Source organism: Camponotus vicinus, unplaced genomic scaffold (genome assembly GCF_025532165.1).
Source record: "Camponotus vicinus isolate PSW18456_S1 unplaced genomic scaffold, iyCamVici1.0 SCAF_1, whole genome shotgun sequence".
NCBI classification, from domain to species: domain Eukaryota; kingdom Metazoa; phylum Arthropoda; class Insecta; order Hymenoptera; family Formicidae; genus Camponotus; species Camponotus vicinus.
Window position 1 is genome coordinate 37056217 of NW_028141945.1, and position 20826 is coordinate 37077042.

Consider the following 20826-nt stretch of genomic DNA (forward strand, 5'->3'; position numbering starts at 1 on the left):
ACTTTTCGTGAATGAGTGTAAGTGCAACGAGGAATTCAAATGAGTGCAAGGAGGATTAAAGTGCCACGAGGAAAAAGCGAAGAAAGCAAAAGAAAGAAGGAGGTTTTGGAAATGGATGGACCAATAAGAGATATAATGTAAGTCATTAATATAAATTATTTATCGCATTCATTATTTATTATATTGTTGCGTCTTTGCGTCCCGTCCCGCTGAATGTATTCGTCACCCGTTGAATTCTTTCGAAGAAGATCGTTTCCGCGCGCGTTGTCAAGATGTTGTTATAAACAACGACCGTCAGAGAGTCTGAGCCCAGCTGTCAAGCTGTGCGGACGCGCGTCTATTTGTGATCCGTTTTACGATTATTCTGAATTTTTGTATGTTACTCGCGGTTTATTAAAATTCTTGTGCACGTTAAATCGCGTTATTAGTTACGAGTGCACGAGCGTCAGCGTATGCCGATTGTGTCGCGCGCGTTCGATATATATCGTTCCGCGGACTCAACAATATATAAATTATTTATCATTAGTATATATTCAAAATATACATATTTCACGTTTCGTTTTATTTCTTTGTTAGTGATTCAATAGTGATTTTGAATTGTAACATATATAATACATATACTTATAAAAAATATTCCATTTTATTTTAAAATGATTAAAACATTTATAAAATTTTTATTAATTTTTATTTTTAGATACTTATATTTTACAAAATATTTCATATTATTATATTTACTTAAATAATTCATATATAAAAAAATAGAAATTTTTTATTTATCATATTTTTAAAAGTTTATATTTAACAAATATAAATTATTTTGTAATTACGCAATTTATAACATTAAAATATATCTATTTAAAAGTAAAAATGTAAAACTTAATTTCGCGCAATAATTAGTTTTAAAATCAATTATTTTGAACATTGCTTTATATAATAAATTTTTTCTTATCTTTTACATTTTTATTTATCGTTCATATTTGCAAATTAAAATTTATATAGTATATTACAAAATAAATTATATATTATATTATATATAAAAGTATATATAATATAACCCTCCCATGGGGTACACCTTGTCGGGGTGGGAGGGCTTAGTACTTGGATGGTGCCTTGAGGTTTATCTTAAATTTTTTCTATTTAGGATGAATCTTAAGGAGCCTGAAGGGGAAGCCAAGTACCCTTTCGCGTCGTCGGTGCCATCAACGTGTCGCGGACGGCGGCGTTTCGTTACCGCGTTTTCGCGTTGTAGTATTCTCGCGTCGTCGCGTTTTCGCGCTTCCGCGTTGGACTTTTCGTATAAAAATCCAAATTTCATTATTGTCACGAGTCTCTACTTCCGATGCCAACTAACTAGGATTTCGAGTTTGCACACGTTGCTATGCAACGTACACTCGTGCTTCGTGCTTCGTCAAGTGATTCGGCCCGAATTAGTTAGAACTCGATTGTATCGTTGCATTCCCGACCTGTTGGCTCGAAGTTGATTCTCGTGAAATGAAATGGGATTTTCGCTCGTACCGAAACCGGGAGTGTCGTACAAAGTATATATATATTAAATATATACATCGCGCGACCAAATTTTTAATCGTACCGAATTAGTGCGGGAGTGGCGTTTAGTATCGCGCGTAAAATAGCGGAAATAGCGATATAAAAATATCGCTCGTGAGTGCGGGAGTGCCGTTAAAATATCGCGCGTCAACAACATGAGAGGAGGAGGAGGCCTGGGAGAGGCATCTTGCATCGGCGGAGCAACCTGATGGTGAATATCTATTATTTATATATTAATTGTTATAAATCGTTAACTTGTTATAAACGAACAATAATTCGATCTTATTATTTAAATGAATTAAAGAGAAAGATTTTTATAAAAGTCATATAAAATTTTCTATTTAAAAAACAGTTTCAAAAATTTATAAAATTTTTCCATACGTGTTTATCTGCTTATTATTTTACACATCGGATAAAATTCCGCGTGATAAAAATTTTTTTAAATATTAATTGCATTTTGTGAGCATTATTATAAATGAATTTTATATTTGTATGTTACAGACAACTAGCTTCGATAACAACAACTCCGCTGTTGCGCATCAGTGCCGGTGAGTGAAAAAAACTTATATTTAACTTTAAGGTAACGGATTCGTAGAGATTGCAGATGTAGATGTAGATGTAGAATGTAGATTGTAGATTGTAGATTGTAGATTGTAGATTGTAGATTGTAGATAAATCCGTTGCCTTAAAATGGATAAGCTAGAATGGATTAAATTAAAGAAATTAAATTAAATAATTAAATTAAATATATAATTAAATTAAATAATTTTAATAAGTTCTTTCGAACTCATGCTTTCCATCTATTGCAAAAATTTATTGAAATATTAATTAAAAAAAGAAGAGATCAAGAAAAGATTTTTTTGTAAAGATTTTGTCTAATTTATTAAATAAAGGACACGCATTAACAATTATCAATTTTATCAATTTTTGATGCTAATTTATTCTTATAATACGCACTTATCTTCTAATTGCTCATAGCTCATCCATCGTAGAATTTGTTTGTAGATATTGTTTTTAAACTTTACTTTAACTGAATATAAAGCCAAATGATTAATTAATTATATAATTTGTAATATGATAAATACACATATTAATTTTATATTTTATTATAAAATATAATTTATAGAAATTTGTAGTAATTTGGCTTTATTTCAGTTAAAATAAAGTTATATTCAATATTTAACGAACGATCGTGAAATCGAACGATCGTTACTAAATGAGCGTAAATATTTCACGCTCTTTTGCCGGTAATTATCCGGCAAAAGAAGGAGTAATTATCTCCTTCTTCGATCTCTGATTAGAGATCGAGAAAGAAAGTGGCCAGGATCAACGAAAGGTAGGTTCAACTGGCCTGAAGAGTACGGTTAGGGTACGCGGTTAGGGCACGCGGTTAGGGTACGTGACTAAAATATATACATGATTAGGTAAGGTGATGATTAGAGATAGGTCCCTCAAATCTCGAATAATTTTAGTTAATCAGGAAGTAGGGTTGTTAAGGCTATTAAGAAAAACCATTAGAATTCTTCTATTAATATTAGGATTGTTAGGGCTCTTAAAATCATTAGAATTCTGTAATAGTAGGATTGTTAGAGCTATTAAAATTATTAGAATCCTTTAATAGTAGGGTTGTTAGGGCTATTAAGAAAGATTCATTCTTTCTTTTAATATTCCAATAATCCTAGGGGTAAATTAAAATCATTTTAATTAAGTTGAATTTATTTTTAAAAACGTTGTGAAAATAAATATAACATGTTTTAAAAATAAAAATGTTTTAAAAGTGAAATTTAAATTATCAAAATTATCTTCAGAAATATTAAAGAAATTGCATAATTATTAACGTTTAAGAAATCTTAACATGTTATATTTTATTTTAAAACTTAAAAATATATGTGTATTAAATCAAATATAATATTAAATCCAAATGTTTAATGCTATCAATATCAAATTATTATATCGATGTTATTAAATATTTGAATAAATCGAATATTATTATTTGATATTGATAGCATCATAAATTTGTAAATTGTAAATTGTAAATTATAAATAGTTATAATTATATTTTAATTATAATCTAACATTGATATTTTAATTGTAAAATACAATACAATTATGACTATAATTATATTATATGAAATTGTATTTACGATTGTAAATTCTTATGTAAATTACACGAAGAATTGTCGAAAGTATACGTATAATGATTACATAATAGTAATTAACATAATAATAATTCATTAAATTAAAGTATTTGTTTCTGAAGTATATATTTTTGGAATATTCATAAAAGAGTAACTGTTTGTATTTTCATGTCAAAGAGTCATTAATAAATTCGGAAAATTTTTATATAAAATGTAAAAATTCGATGCTAAATTAATGATTAAATATAAGCATTATAAAATTTGACGCCTTCGTTACAGAATCGCGAGTCAATTATTGTAAATTTAATGATATGCTTTCCGTTAACTTTATTTATTTATTCCATATCGCGCGGAACTGAATATTCTTAAAATAAATTATTAAATTATGATTGCGAAAATACCGTAGTAATATCTGTAGTCCAAAGCTTATTTTATAAAAATGTAAATTGTATTTACTAAATGAAAGGAGATTAACAAATATATATTGTATATATATTGTATATTAAAATTTTTTATTTTATTCAAGATATGTAAACGACGGAGAGAAGGGCACGCCAAATTTTCATATCTTACTTCGACCTAAAGGTCGTTTATGCGATTTAGGATTTGTGTAAAACTTTTTTAAATTATATACATCATATGAAAAATGCTTTAGGAATTAAAGTAATCTTAACTCATTTAGTATCGATTACGAATTAATATCACATAATTTATTGTACTTGGCTAATAGTATTGATCTCATATCGATTTTTAAATATTTTATTTTTATCACTCTTTTAGATTTTTTGATTTTTTATGTACTTGACGTATTTTTTACATTTATAAGTTTTTTTTTAGGGTAGTTAATATTCTTTCAAATGTTTTATTTAAAGATAAAATGAAAAATAGACAAAAGGAAGAATTAGATAGAAAGATTTTGTTTCGATTTTATTTATCATTTAAAAAGATAAATGGCGTGCATATTGCATGCGCAATGTTAGGTTCTAGTATTACAAAAATTCGACGGTCATAAGTGATAACAATGAAGAAATAATTCTAATGTCAAAACCGTATGTGCATTAGGTTATTATAATATATAATTAATAAAATAAGTTAAAGAAATAAAATCTTTTAGAATCTAAACGAAAAAAATATTTGCTGTATGTGTAAAAGATAAAATTGTTTATCTTATCAGTATTCTCTTATCAAAAGAAAAAAATTATAAAAGAATATCGAAAATAAATTTCAATGTTCAAATATATTCGCAAATTAAATTGAAAATTTTTATCGTAAAGTTTACCATGCAAAGCCGAGTTGCAAATATTTATGTTCGTCTACTGCGATAGTTTCTTGCAGTATATATTTCATGTACGTACATGATTCATTTAGTTTTATAATTTTCCTTAAATAATTAATCGTATTAAAATATAAAAATGCTAAACTTAGGAGCCAAAAAATTTTTATAAGGTCAAAATTCCAATAACATAAAAATTTACGAAATATCTAAAATTTATCTACATTATCAATAAAAAAAAATTAAAAATTATTCAATTGAACTGACTATTTGTAGAAATTACACACGCGAACACAAAATAAAACAGCAGTGGCTTACAGCGAATGCTGCTTCTTGCAGTCAGAAATTGCACATAAATATGTACAAAAAATATAAGTAATTGTTAACAATACATAATTAAATTTTCGAAATATTTTCTAATATAAATTTCAGATTAACATCGCAACCACATGAGGCAAATAAAGGTCTCCACGTCCGATTATATATTAAATAAAAATGTAACTGACTCAGCGTGAAATATCAGTGAATATATCGGTGATTTCAGGTGGAATACTCTTTCTCGAATAGCTATTCTCTCTCTCTCTCTCTCATTCTTGTTTATATCACTGATTTCAGCTTACGTCTTCCGATGACTAATTAGAAAAATATAACGAATCAAAAATTTACTGAAGGTTTCCTGTAACTTCTATGAAAGAGAGTGTCTTTTAAAAATGAGAGATTTTGGAATTTTTTATATCTAAGGAGACATTTATTTGATACTGATAATTATTTATGAAGAGCTCGAAGCGCTAATGTAATTGGCATTTAAATACCCTTTTGAAATTGCCAGAGCATATATGTATATTGCGTGAGGTTGACTTTCTGAGTAAATGCTCATGTATTTTGAATGATTTTCTCCGAATGCATATAATATTTATATTTTATTTATTTATATTTACTTATATTATATTTATTTACTTCTTATAATTAATGAATTATCTGTCAATAGGTCATCTATTAAATATGGAATTATAATATCAGTGAATAATAATAGTTTTTTTCTCAATAATTTCATTTTAGATTGCGTGCAATTTTATTTTCTAAAAAACCGCGTTGATTTTGTTTTAAAATTCCATAATCCCTATGATTCTATTGATTTATGATTTTTGAACATTTATCTCTAAGAAACTAAAACCATTACTTTTGAGTGATTGAAACTTAATTGCCACATTTCAGTTCATTCTTTTCTGATCTTTTTATAATTTTTTTGCGTTTAGTATTTAGAATAAATTGAGAAAAAAAAGAATTACAAACTCTGCAAGATGTAATGGAATTATTCAAAGTTCAAGATATCAATTAAAATTCCTAGTGATTTTTTTATTAGAAACAGTGGGCAACTCTGACAGTCATAAAGTCCATGAATTCTACTAGAATAATATTAGAACAAAATCAAATTTCCAGAACTGTTACAAAGATTGTCTAGAAATTTTTTTTTCTAGAGTTCGTGAGATTTGCTATTCACTAATTTTACTGAGACCAATCAAGACAAAACTATTGTATATCCTATCCATTCTATTGATCGAACTAAACGCATGAAAATTTTTCCGGCATTAAAAGAAATTGTATTTTCAATCTTGTCCACATTGAAGAAAGTGCACGTTACGGATGCATCCGGACAATTAGAAGACCTTTGTGCGCTCACATTCGCGACTCGTTATACATATATGCATAAACAAAATTAGTGAAAAGCAAATACTGTGAGTTTTTTCACAATGATTATTGGCATAACTGATTTACCGGAAGAAGTAATTCTTCTAATATTAGAGGATAAAAATATCGGCACAGAAGACATCGTGAATTTTAAAGCCACGTGTAATAGATTCCAACAGATAACACTGAATAGAATATTTTGGAGAAGGAAATACTGGAAAAGGTACTTTTTCATTCATAAGTTTTTTATATTAATTTTAATATATAAAAATTTTATATTAATTTCAATAATTTAATCAATATTCATCGTTAAACCCCCTCAAAAACAATTGTCGAAAAGAAAATTTATGTTATTAATTTAACTTTGTGCCTGTTTTATTGCATTAAATTCGTTGTTTATATTACAATTAAATACGATTATAGTAAAAAATCGAAATCTAGTAAAGCAATAATCTTAATATATCTAAAAGATCGAAGAGTCATAATAAACATCGACATATAGTACTGGACGGAGCACGTGGCAAGATTTCTTTGATCTTTCGTGTTGAGAGAGCTAGAAAGAGAAAAGTAGATGTGGGAGCATGGATCTCTCATTCTAGTCTCTTCTCATTGGTTGAATTTTGTTTAAAAGAAGAAAGAGAACAGTACCGTATTCTTATAAGTTGGAACCTTTATTATTCTATACATATGCAAAAACAGCATATAAAAATAATACTTTATACAGCGATATTATGTAATTAATAATATGGTTTCTACATGTTTATTATGCAAAACGAGTGGGTTAGACACAGATGAGATATATAAAATTTTGAAGTATCTCATGGCTCAGTAGCTTCATGAGTCGCTACTACCCTTGTCTTGTCTCTTTCTACATCTGTCAACGATTTCGGTTCCTCCGTCCAGTACTATATGTCGATGATAAGCTTCGTTGCTTAATTCCAAACAGCGCGCTACTTGATAGAGAAAGCTAATGTATTAGTGATTTGTGACTTGTTATTATAAATTAGAATTTCAATCTCTCTTTACCTAGGTTCTATTATTAAATTATGAACATAACATTATTCTATATTTTATTATTGTGTTTGATTAATGCATGCTTAAGAATACTTTTTTTATATAAATTATTTTAAATTATACAAAATATGTTTTCCAAATTTTTTTTTATTCCAAAAAAATTTTTCTTTTTTGTTGCACTACAAGCTTATTCTTTTTTATTATTTTGATTTTCTGGAGAAAAATATATATATTTTATGATATAAAACATAAAATTGTAATGTTATTACATTTTTTAATATTTCAATTTCAAAGTGCTACAATACAAAATGCAACAAAATACGATTTTGCACAAATGTTTATTTACATAATAATATTTAAATAAGTACATATTTTTATATACATATGTTTCAAGATTTATTATATAATATTTTTTTTATTTTTCATAAATATTAGCTGTCCTACTGCTGTGAAAATGTACAAAACAAAGAAAGTCTCAATACAGAGAACTCTTAACTTTTTAAATTTTAAAGAAGATATAGATGAAGGAAATCGGTATATGAAAATGCTACAATATTATATATTATTAATGTCTGATCGTAATATATCAAAAATTAAGAAAGAAAGATTAAAAAGAAATCTATATTTTATAGCTAAACATCCTATGGTTTATTATTTCGTTTGGGATGAATTGAATAGAAATATTTCTGCAGAACCGTGGTAAAATTTAATATACTAAATAATATTAATATTACAAATTAAAATAATTATTTTACAATTAATATGGAAATTTTTATATAGGAAACCCGGTTCCAATTTAAAAAATAACTATTATTTTGGCCTAATTTTCCATTGTCTAAGACAATATCGATTTCTCTTCGAGCAAATAAGATTTAGAAATCAGCCAAGAGAAAAGCAGCTTTTCGAACAACAACTTGTTATTATGGTTCAATATTTTCTACCACATGTGTCATATCCGGTCATAGATACATGGTTAGATGGTATTGTGCAAGAAATACTATTTCGCCTTAAGAAAAATAAACCTGCGCATCGAATATTCTCGGTCCCATTGGAACAATTTTCCTTTTGGAGACATAATAATATCTATGACAATTTCTGGGAGCAAACAGAAGCTAAACAAATTATGCATATACTTGAGAAATATATATTTTCTCATTTAGAGCTCTCTAAGTTATATCAATTATTGATAATATCAGATTCTGAAGTCAAGTATTTAAATTCTGTAAGTTATTTTAGATTACGTTAAATTACATGTTTAATTTGCCATTCTATGAGCAAGAACTACAATAATTTTTATATTTTATAAATGTTTAACATATAATTTTTTAAATATAATTTATTACATAGATTTCAGAATCATTTCAAAGATGTGTATTGTTTATTACATATCAAATCGTTGCCAGAAGACTCGGCATACGCTGTGTGCTGGGCCTAGAGAAGGAAGAGAAATATGACAAAAATAATTTTACATACTGTGACTACTATATACGTGAATTTGAAAAGATTAAGATTATATGGAAACCGAAATAGTAAGCAATTTTATGTTACAATTCTTTCAAACTTTTTGGATTTTGTTTATACGTATATATATATATATATATATATATATATATATATATATATATATATATATATATATATTGTATATATATATATATATTGTTTATATATATATTGTGTGTGTATATATATATACACACACACACACACACACACACACACACACACACACACAGGGTGTCCCAGACTACCCGTACACCCCTTTTAAAATGAAAATAAATGGCTTTTATCAAAAATCGCGAACAATTTTGAAGTAAATCGGGTACGCTCTATCAAATGGTGATATTTTCAACTTTTGATTCCGACCGAAAATACGCCATTCGGATCGGAAGTTGAATTTTTTTAGAGGAACATGATACTTTTTATTACAGATTCGAATTGTACGTGAAAAATTAAGAAACTTTTGTATCAAACGTTTTTTCTAAAAGTGCCTCTGTCAATCTTAAAATTGACCTTGAAAGTAACTGTGATGAAATAATGAACTTCAAATACCTGATTTACTTAAAAATTGTTCGCGATTTTTGATCAACGTCATTTATTTTCATTTTAAAATTTATATATATATATATATATATTTTCAAGAAAAAAAATGTAATTAGTAATTGCAAATTACATTTTTTTTTCTAAACAATTATGTGTTTTCTTTACACCAATTGATTCCTCTCATTATTTTGTACATAAAAGTATTAAGGTAAGATAATTGAAAATTGAATATTTTATAAGATATTTTCCAGTTTATGTAAAATTAAGAAATGATTTCAAGCCTCATAACTCGGAAAGTACTTAATGAAAACTAACTTAATTATAATGTTTTGGAAAGCTCTCCAGATGAGCTACAAGAATATGCAAAGCATATAGGGTATCCCATTTAAAAAGTTGGAGGTGACCTTCACGTGACCTTCAGCTGACTCTTCAAGGTCAAACTAATAGCACCGTCTTATGTCCCTCTCGAAACCATACAACTATTGTCTGAAACATTTTTTCCAATCTCTTTTACTTTAAGAGATATTCAGCTGCATCACTTAAAATGACACACCTTGTGTGTGTGTGTGTGTGTGTGTGTGTGTGTGTGTGTGTGTGTGTGTGTGTGTGTGTGTGTGTGTATAGATGATCTTTTTTTATTATTTGCAGTTATATGGAAGAAGGTACATATTTGGAATATGTAGAAGAAAATGGAGATATAAGAACACTTTTTACAAATGCAATTTGGGATAATGCAGAGTATTTTTATATAAGAAAGGAATCCAATTTAATTTATCCATCAAATATTGTTAGAGGAAGATACCACAAAGAATTTTTATGGAATATATATGATGACTATCGCAATCAATGGCAAAAAAATGTAATTTTTTATATTAATTTTAGCAATAGTTAATAAAAATAATATGCAATTTTATAGATTTAAAATAATTAATTTATAGGTTTAGTACGTTAAATCAATAAGTTACATTTACATTTTATGATCAATAAGTGAGAAAAATAAACGTTATTTTTATTTTTTTCTTAGCAATTAAAGTTTTGTTTACTATATCTGTTTTTTTAGATAATAAATGAGATGATGTATTATTTTGAAAATAAATTAATAAATAATCATAATATAAATTACATGTGGTGGTTCCACATATGTGCATGTATCCTAACTGATTGGAGCAATGAAATAATAGATAATAGCTATTATAACATAATTGCAGAGATAATAGAGGTATATTATTACACATCGTATAATATATTTTAACCTCCATATATCAATTTATAAAAAAATTATATTCATATTATTATAATTACTTGAAATTTAAATCATTATGTTATTTTAGAAATCGCTCATTTAGATGTTATATATTTGAATGTTACTTTTATATTTTTACAGGTTAGACGTGATGTTGGAATAAAACAAGAATTAAAAGTAAGATTTGGAAAAAAGAAAAAGATAAAGAAAAAGATGGATAAAGTTAAGTTTGCAATCGGAATGATCGTATCCCATTCAATAAAAAATACAGAAATGAAAAACCATGATGGGGTAATTATTGGTTGGCATTGTAAACACAGTTGGACTTTTGTAAAAACATTCATGAAAAGGTTTAGCTTCCCATATAAATATTTCTGCGCAAATGTTAAATACGAAGAGATTGTCGACCAACCATATTACATAATTCTCTCCGAAAATCATAAAATGTGTTACGTACACCAAGGTATAAAGAGATTTGTAGCTTTTTTATAAATAACATATTTTCTACGAATATGATCTTTTACCTTTACTATATATATATATATATATATATATATATATATATATATATATATATATCTTTTGTTTTAGATCGTATATCGATATGTCCACCAAAATGGATCAATCATCTTGAAATAGGACGATACTTTTCTAAATTTGAAGGCACTCATTATGTACCAAATGAAAGCTTGGCAGAACTTTATCCAACCGATGGCGCTCGTATTTCCGAAATACTTTCCAGTCAGCTGTATACATCATAAAATCTACAATTCGTAATAGAAATACAAGATGTAAAGATTAGACCAAAACTCGTGAGAAGATAGAGCGCAGTAAATCGAACAGGAAAGTGCTTTTCCATTTTGAATTTTTGGCAATAATTATTAAAATATTATAAAGAATTGGCGAATGAGCGCGCATCAGCAAAAAAATACACAATGAAAATATTTCCTAGAAACGCTAGACATCGTATCGCATGGATTAAAAACGTTACTCGTTAATCGTCTATAATACTTAGAAATATTATAAAATTTATCATTATAATTTATTTAAGATTTATTCTCTATATATGTAATATTCATTATAATCTATAATCTTTATTACTAAATATTATTTATATTCAAAATAAAGTAATTAAAATTTAAATATGAGCGGAAGTTGCCGAAAAGTAGCGAATCAATCAAAAATGGCTCCCTGATGGCCAGTCTCGTATTAGAGGGTTTTTAATACAACACATTTAATGTAATAAATATATTAAAATTATGTATTAGTAATTTTTTTTAACTTTTTTCTATGGATATAATGTATTTCTCTAATCTCTTTAAGAGATTAAAAATACAACGTATTAAAATTAAAATATATGTAAAATTATATCGAATTATGTAATAAACTTTGGTAATCCCTCTTAAATAATCAACCACTTTTATTGACGAATTGATTTGAATTTTCACAACACCGGGAGATTTTCTATAATTCTATGATTTCTATGATTCTATTGATTTATGATTTCTGAACATTTATTTCTGATTAAAACTATACATTACTTTCGAGTGATTGAAACTTGATTGCCAAATTTCACGTTATTCTTTTCTGATATTTTATAATTTTTTTCATGTTTAGTATTAAAATAGATTGTGAGAAAGAAAAGAATTATAAATTCTACAGGATGTAACTAAATTGTTCAAAATTTAAGATATCAACCGATTGAAATCCCAATGACTTTTTATTATAAATAATAGGCAACTGGCAATCATAAAGTTGATGAATTTGATTAGAGAATATAATATTAGAACAAAACCATAAAACCAAATTTCTAGAACAGTTGCAAGGATTATCTAGAAACTTATTTTCTAAGAGTTCCTAGTTTTCCATCCCTTCACTAGTTTTCTTGACCAATCAAGACCAAGAAATATGTGTCTATTCTATCCATTCTATTGGTAGGCCAAACGCATGGAAATATTGCTGGCATTAAGAAAGGTGCATTTTTAGTTTTTGTCCACATCGAAGAAAGTGTACGTTACAGACGCCATAGGGCTTGTTCTTTTTAGCTGCACTGCTACACTAGTGCAATTAGTTAGAGTGAAAGAAAGTATGTTTGTCTCTTTCCAACTTATTGCACTAGTGCAGCAGTGCAGCTAAAAAGAACAGACCCATAGACGTATATACACTTCGCGTTTGGCTAAAAATTTGTACAAATTTTAGAAGACAATATGCTTTCGCGGTATTAATTTCTTTGTTTCTATCAATACCTAGAATGGAGCAAAAAATTTAATATGGCCATTGTATTTGACATATGACATGATGGACTTCTTTCCGCCCCACCACGCGTCGTTAGATAAAGAAGAAATTCATCTATCATGAACATAAGCTCTCTCTTTCCAAAATTTTATGTTACCGAAACAAAGGAGAGAGAGGGGACGCACAGTCTATATATTATATGTCTATGGACAGTGCTAGAAGATAATCCTCGTGCGTTCACATTCGTGATTCGTTTCGTATAAGTTAATTCGTTATATATAAGTACATAAACAAAATTAGTGATACAAATAATATTCATTGTGAGTTTTTTCATTAGATTTTTTACAATGGTTACAATAACAGATTTGTCCGACGAAGTGATTATTATAATTTTGGAAGACAAGAATATCAGCATAGACGATATCGCGAGTCTTAAATCCACGTGTAATAGATTGCACCAAATAACGCTAAGCAACAGGTTTTGGGAGAGAAAATATTACCAAAGGTACTTATAAGTTTCTTATATTAATTTTTATATTTATTTCACACCTGATATTCATCGTTTAACCACCTCAAAAATAATAGTCGATATTCATCGTTTAACCACCTCAAAAATAATAGTCGAAAAATAGTCGAAAAGAAATTTATGTAATTACTTTATTAATTTAAGTTGTGTCTATTATCTATCTTTTTATTACATATTGAACTCGTTTTTATGTTACACCGAAAAAAAGACCCAAGTATATGCCACTTATCTTTAGATTATATACTAAAAAAAAGAAATCCTCTTGGCGCTATTTCTAAAAATAAGTGGCACATTCTTAAGTTGAGAATACAATTTTTTCGGTGTACGATTAAATACGATAATAGTAAAGGCTCGAAGTCTAGTAAAGCCATAATCTTAAGAGTCATACAGGGATTCATTGATCAATTCCAAACTGCGCACCATTTGATAAAGAAAGCTTACTAATGTATTAATGATTTGTGACTTGTTCTTATTATAAATTAGAATTTCAACCTCTTTTTACCTCGTAGGTTCCACTGTTAAATTATGAACATAAAAGTTATTCTATATTTTATTATTGTCTTTAATTAATGCATGCTTAAGAATATAATTTTTATATAAATTATTTTCAATTATACAAAACATATATTCCAAAAATATTTTTTTCTTTCTGTTGCACTACAAGTTTATTCATTTTTATTATTTCGATTTTCTGAAAAAAGTATATTTTACAATATAAAACATAAAATTATGATATTGTTATATTTTCTAATATTTCAATTTCAAAGTGCAACAATATAAAATGCAACGTATATCAAATGAGCGTAAAGACACGTGCGACCTCCTCCCATATACATCCCTATCTTTCTCTGGAGGCTTGCCCCGGCCCTATCTTAGGGTCCATCCGCCACTGCTATTTGGTACAGTGGGGATTTTAGTATATACTAGAGGGATCTTGGGGGATATGGTCACTCTATGGCGTTGTGCTCGTCGGTGCCGTTTCATACGGAAGGCCAGTCGGAAGCCAGCATGCACGCGAATACCTCCACCGACTTATTTGGTCAGCGAGCGACCTTTTCAAGGATCCTCCATGGCAATCGGCATTGCATCCATCGAGCGAGATACCAACATCGCTCTGGAGTCGCATATCACTGTGTTAAAAAGCAGCATTAGGTGTGAGGATAGCTCAGTGGTCTAGAGCAGTTGCCCGGAAAGCGAAAGACTCGGGTTCGATTCCTGATCCAGCCACTTGCGCCTCACATATTTTTCTAGTCTGCGAATATTGTTTTCTAGCAATTATTCGTTAGGCTGAAAAATGTGTGAATGCTCTCTCCACAGGATATGCGTCAATGCCGTTGCCACGGATGGATTCTGTCGCTCGTTGATCAAATGGGCGTAAAGACACGTCCGACCTCCTTCCACATACATCTCTATCTTTCTCTGGAACAATATACAATTATGTATAAATGTTTATTTATATAATAACAGTTAAATAAATACACATTTTTACATATATATGTTTCAAGATTTACCTATAGAATATTCTTCTTACCTTTTATAAATTTTAGATGTTTTACTGCTACGAAAAAATATAATACAGAGAAGCGGAAGAAAACTTTCGATCATTTAAATTTTAAAGAACAGATAAAAGCAGGAAATCAATATATCAAAAAGCTACAATATTATGTATTATTAATGTCTGATGATAATTTATCAGAAACTAACAAAGAAGAATTGAAAAGAATTCTATATTTCATAGCTAAACATGATATGATTTATTATTTTGTTTGGGATGAGCTAAATAGAACTATTTCTGCAGAAATACCCTGGTAAAATTCCATAAACTAAATAGCCATTAATATTACAAATTAAAATAATTATTTTACAATTAATATGGAAATTTTTGTATAGGAAATACGGTTCCAATTTAACAAATAATTATTACTTTGGCCTAATTTTCGATTGTCTAATACAATATCGATTTCTATACAAACAAGTAAAATTTTTAAATAAGCCAAGAGAAAAGCAGCTTTCCGAACGACAACTTATTATTATGGCTCAATATTTTCTACCACGCGTGTCGTATTCAGTCATAGATACATGGTTAGATGGTATTGTGCAAGAAATACTATTGCGTGTTAAAAATAAACATCTTACGCATTCAATATCCTCGATCCCATTGGAAAAATTTTCTTTTTGGAGAGATAATAATATCTATGACAATTTCTGGGAGCTAACAGAAGAGAAACAAATTATGAGTATACTTGAGCAATATATTTTTTCTGATTTAGACATCTCTGAATTATATGAATTATTAATGATATCAGATCTGGAATTCAAGTATTTACATTTTGTAAGTTATTTTAGATTATGTTAAATTACATAGTAATAATAATAAATAATTTGTCATAAACAAAAACTATAATAATTTTTATATTTTATAAATGTTTTTATAAATATTTAATATATATAATTTTTTAATATATATAATTCTTTAATATAATTTATTACATAGATTTCAGAATTTCACAGATGTGTATTGTTTATTACATATCAAATCGTAGCCAGAAGACTCGGCATTCCGATGATAAATAATGAAAATAATATGTATCACTTAAATATCAACAGAATTCAAATCATATGGAAATAGTAAGTATAATTTTACCTTCAGCGCTCTTTCAAACTTTCTGGATTTTGTTTATATGTATATACATTTCCCTCTGTGTGTGTGTGTGTGTGTGTGTGTGTGTATACAAGGCGTGCGACAATTTTTTGCACGTCTGAAGTGTGAAGATAGATTGGCTCAAATTAAGAAGGAAACTTCTTTATCATTTTGTGATTTTCGCAATAATTAATGAGAAATTAATTAAAATTAATTAATTAAATGAATTAAAAAAGTTCGGCCAATCGGTGTGCGTCCAGAAGTGCGCGGCGACGAGAATCGTCTCACTATAACCTTATACCAAGCGCACGGCAAAGCGATGAGTAGGGAAGGAGTGGTGAGTGCGGGAAAGGCTTTGCATTTTTATATGCGTAGAAAGTATAATCAAAATCTTTTTCTTCAGTTAAAAGATCAAAGTAATCTTGAGAATCTTAAACAAAACATAATTTATTTTTACAAAAATCTCTTTTTCTTTATAATAAATAAAACTTCTTTTATTTATTTTATACATAAATAGATTCACATATTTAGATAATCACATTAAAAGATGATAAAGTTGATATATATTACATTTTACTTATATTATGAATAGAATTTTTGATATATATCATTATGTGAATTATATATTTTTCGAGGAGTTATCTGAATATATTTTAAATGTCATCAATACAAAATAAATAGATTTATATAAAAAGTTACACGCAATTATATATACACATGCATTTAAAGAATTATATGTTTTCGATGCAACGTTACGCTTGTATAAAGATGTGAATATATCAGTCGATTATATCCATTATTTTTTTAAAATTAGCAAACGTTATAATAAAATTTATTTTATAAAAATTATTAAAGTTTATGAAAAATTATAAATGTCTAGAATAACAACAATGATCATCAATGATCTTGATCTTGATATATATTGTCAACGTCATGATCCTGAATAATCTCCGAAAAGTTTGAGCCAGCGGTCATTATTTATTAAAAAGTTATTATCAATTCAATTGTATAGTAAGTATAAGTATTAAATGCGAGATACATCTCATACCTCGAATAGAAGTTGGATTAAATTAGCTTTCTTGGGAGTGGGGAATATATCTCACTTCATATAGAAAGTTGCAAACTCACGTAGAACCATGCGAAGCGAGGTATATCCCCATATCTTGGATACGAGTTGACTTAGGATAGTTTTTTTGGGATGATAATGCACGGAGAGGGATAGAACCCCTCCCCCGTCTACGCGTTTACTTAAAAGATACATGCATTTGCTCTGTAAATAAACGGGTAGGTGGAGGAAAGGCTTTGCCCCTTCCTTTGCATCTCCATCTCGAAAACTCCTATCAACCTAATTCAAACCTACCTTAAATTTAAAAACAAATAGGTTTGAATTAGATCAATTTTTTCGAAGTAGGATTGCAAAGGAAAGGGCTCTTCCCCTGCCCACATGCATTTAAATAATTAAATATACAGCTAATATATGTTCTTTTAATTAATATACATTCTCGTGTTTAATACTTGTTCTTACTATATAATTTAATTGTTAATAACTTTTTAATAAACAATGACCGTCGTCTAATATCTTTTGGAGGTTACAGGAGATCATGGCTTTGATAACATATGTCAAGGTCAAGGTTACTGATAAAGTTGCAGATATTCCAAGACATTTACCATAAAAATATATTTCATTGATAAATACTATTAATTTTTCATAATTATCTATTATATAACATGTATAGAATGACAAAATGATACTATACGGAATGATAAATATAATTTAAATAAAAAATTGTATAATTTTTTCAAAAATACAGTAAGCAACTATATTGTTAAGCAATTAATATCTTATTTTTATTTTTATATTGAAAAAAGTTTGCTGTCTCATAATTTTGATATTTCAACAAATTTCAACATGCATTTTCAACAATGCATTTTGCTAAAATAAGACATATGCATAACATTTTTAATCAATCAATTGCAAATGCTCCAGAAAACATGAACATTAATTATAATGAACATTCCTTCTATATATCAAAATATGTATATGTATACATATACATATTTGGACTATGTATACATATATGAATATCTTTTTTTATTTTCAGTTCTACAGAAGAAATAGAAAAAGAAGAAGGAGAACAATTCTTTTTAAACGAAAGTTGGGACAATTTAGAATATTTTAATATTTTTTCATCAAATATTGTCAGAGGAAGATATAATAATAGATATAATATAATATTGTCAGACCCCAGAAAATTTTCATGGCATTACAATCAATGGCAAAGTCGTGTAATTTTTTTATATTAATTTTATGGTTAATAAAAATAGCATATTATTTTATAGATTTAAATGTTTAGTACATAAGTGAATGAGTCAATACATTTTATAATTAATAAGTGTTATAATTATAAAAATAAATGTTATTTTTATTTTTTTCTCAGCAATCATAATTTGGCTTACTATATCTTTTTTTTTTTTTTTTTAGGAAACAAGGACAATTATTTTGAGGGTGTGTTATTTCTGTGATGATAGTCTATTGAATAATCATAATCTAAATTACGAATGGAGGCTTAGCATGTTAACTGATATCTTAAGATCCTTGACAAATGACTCTGACATAAAATATGATATTTACTGTAAAGAAATTACAAAGATAATAAAGGTATGTTACTGCACATCATGTAATATACTTTAATGTCCATGTATCAATTTATAAAGAAATTATATACGCATTATAATTATTTAAAATTTAAATTATTATATTATTTTAGAAATCGCTTGATAGAATGTTATATATTTGAATGTTGCTATTATATATTCACACAGGTTAGATCCGATGATAGAATAAGACAACAATTAAAATTTGGAAATGTGGAAAGGATGGATAAAGTTAAATTTGCGATCGGAATGATAGTATCCTATTCAGAGATATATAAAGAAGAGGAAAAACATTATGGTGTAATAATTGGTTGGCATTGTGAACACAATTCGACTTTCGTAAGAGAATTCATTAATTGGTTTAGGCCCCCATATACATCATATCGATGCATATGCAAAAGAGAAGATATTATCGATCAACCATGTTACATGATTCTCTCTGAAAATCATAAAATGTGTTACGTGCAACAAGGTATGAAAAGAGATTTGCAACATTTTTATAAATAACATATTTTCTATACGTATGATCTTCACTTTTACTATGTATATCTTTTATTTTAGATCTTATATCGATATGTCCAGCAAAATGGATCAATAACTTTGAAATAGGACGATATTTTTCTAAATTTGAAGGCACTCATTATGTACCAAATGAAAGCTTGGCAGAACTTTATCCACTCGATGGCGTTCGTATTTCCGAAATACTTTCCTTTTATGATGAACACAGTCTGTTGTATACACCATAAAATCTACAATTCGTAATAGAAATACAGGATGTAAAGATTAGACCAAAACTCGTGAGAAGATAGAGCGCAGTAAATCGAACAGGAAAGTCCTTTTCCGTTTTGCATTTTTCGCAATAATTATTGAAATATTAATTACAAAGGATTGGCGAATGAGCGCACATCAGCAAAAAAATACACAATGAAAATATTTCCTAGAAACGCTAGACATCGTACCGCATGGTTTAAAAACGTTAATTGTTAATCTATAGTATAGTATAGTATAATACTTATAGAAATACTATAAAATTTATCATTATAATTTATTTAAGATTTATTCTCTACATATAATATTCATTATAATCTATAATATTTATTACTAAGTATCATTTACATTCAAAATAAAGTAATTAAAATTTGAATATGAGCGAGTGTTGCCGAAAAATGGCGGATCAATCGAAAGTGACCCCCCTGATGGTCAGTCTAGTATTAGAGGTTAATACGATTGTAATAAATATATTAAAATTGTGAATAATATTTTTTTAATTTTTTTCTATGAGTATATTGTAGTTTTCCAATCTTTTTAAGATTAAAAATACAACGTGTTAAAATTAAAACATATGTCATATAAGAATATATGTAGAATTATATCGAATTATGTAATAAACTTTAGTGATCCCTCTTAACTAGTCAATCACTTTTATTGACGAATTTCCACAATAGTTTCCATAACACCGAAAGATTATCAATTCAGCTCTTGTCATATGCAATGTATTATATATATTATGTATTATATAATTATAATATATAATATTTAATAATTAGAGATTTGGCTCAAGTAATCAAAAAAGTAAAAAAAAAATGGCATAAGAGCCAACGCGCGGTAGTTGGAGCGCAGAGAAGCAACAACACTTCTTTCTTTTTTCAATATTAGTTTATTAAAAAACACATTATAATAACAAAAAGCGAACGTTTCGGATCATCTTTTGATCCTTCTTCAGCGTGATATTAACATTATATATTACAGATAGTGACGCGTTACATTAGACGAATTTGTTTTCGACGCGTAAGTGATGCTAAATTGCATCCCGCGGAGGTCTAG

At 27.7% G+C, this 20826-nt stretch overlaps 2 protein-coding genes across 2 annotated transcripts; both read left to right on the forward strand.

Annotated features, from left to right (window-relative positions):
- Positions 1-8754: 8754 nt before the first annotated feature.
- LOC145976685 (uncharacterized) lies at positions 8755-12233 on the forward strand. Its single transcript, XM_083107994.1, has 6 exons — positions 8755-8881; positions 9007-9188; positions 10351-10561; positions 10763-10921; positions 11087-11408; positions 11537-12233. Exons 1-6 carry the CDS (start codon positions 8783-8785, stop codon positions 11704-11706), a joined length of 1143 nt encoding a protein of 380 aa, XP_082964120.1. The 5' UTR covers positions 8755-8782; the 3' UTR covers positions 11707-12233.
- A 1226-nt stretch (positions 12234-13459) lies between these two features.
- Positions 13460-20385, forward strand: LOC145970087 (uncharacterized). Its single transcript, XM_083096584.1, has 8 exons — positions 13460-13685; positions 15254-15514; positions 15597-16038; positions 16201-16334; positions 18450-18633; positions 18830-19006; positions 19171-19474; positions 19564-20385. Exons 1-8 carry the CDS (start codon positions 13528-13530, stop codon positions 19746-19748), a joined length of 1845 nt encoding a protein of 614 aa, XP_082952710.1. The 5' UTR covers positions 13460-13527; the 3' UTR covers positions 19749-20385.
- Positions 20386-20826: the final 441 nt, after the last annotated feature.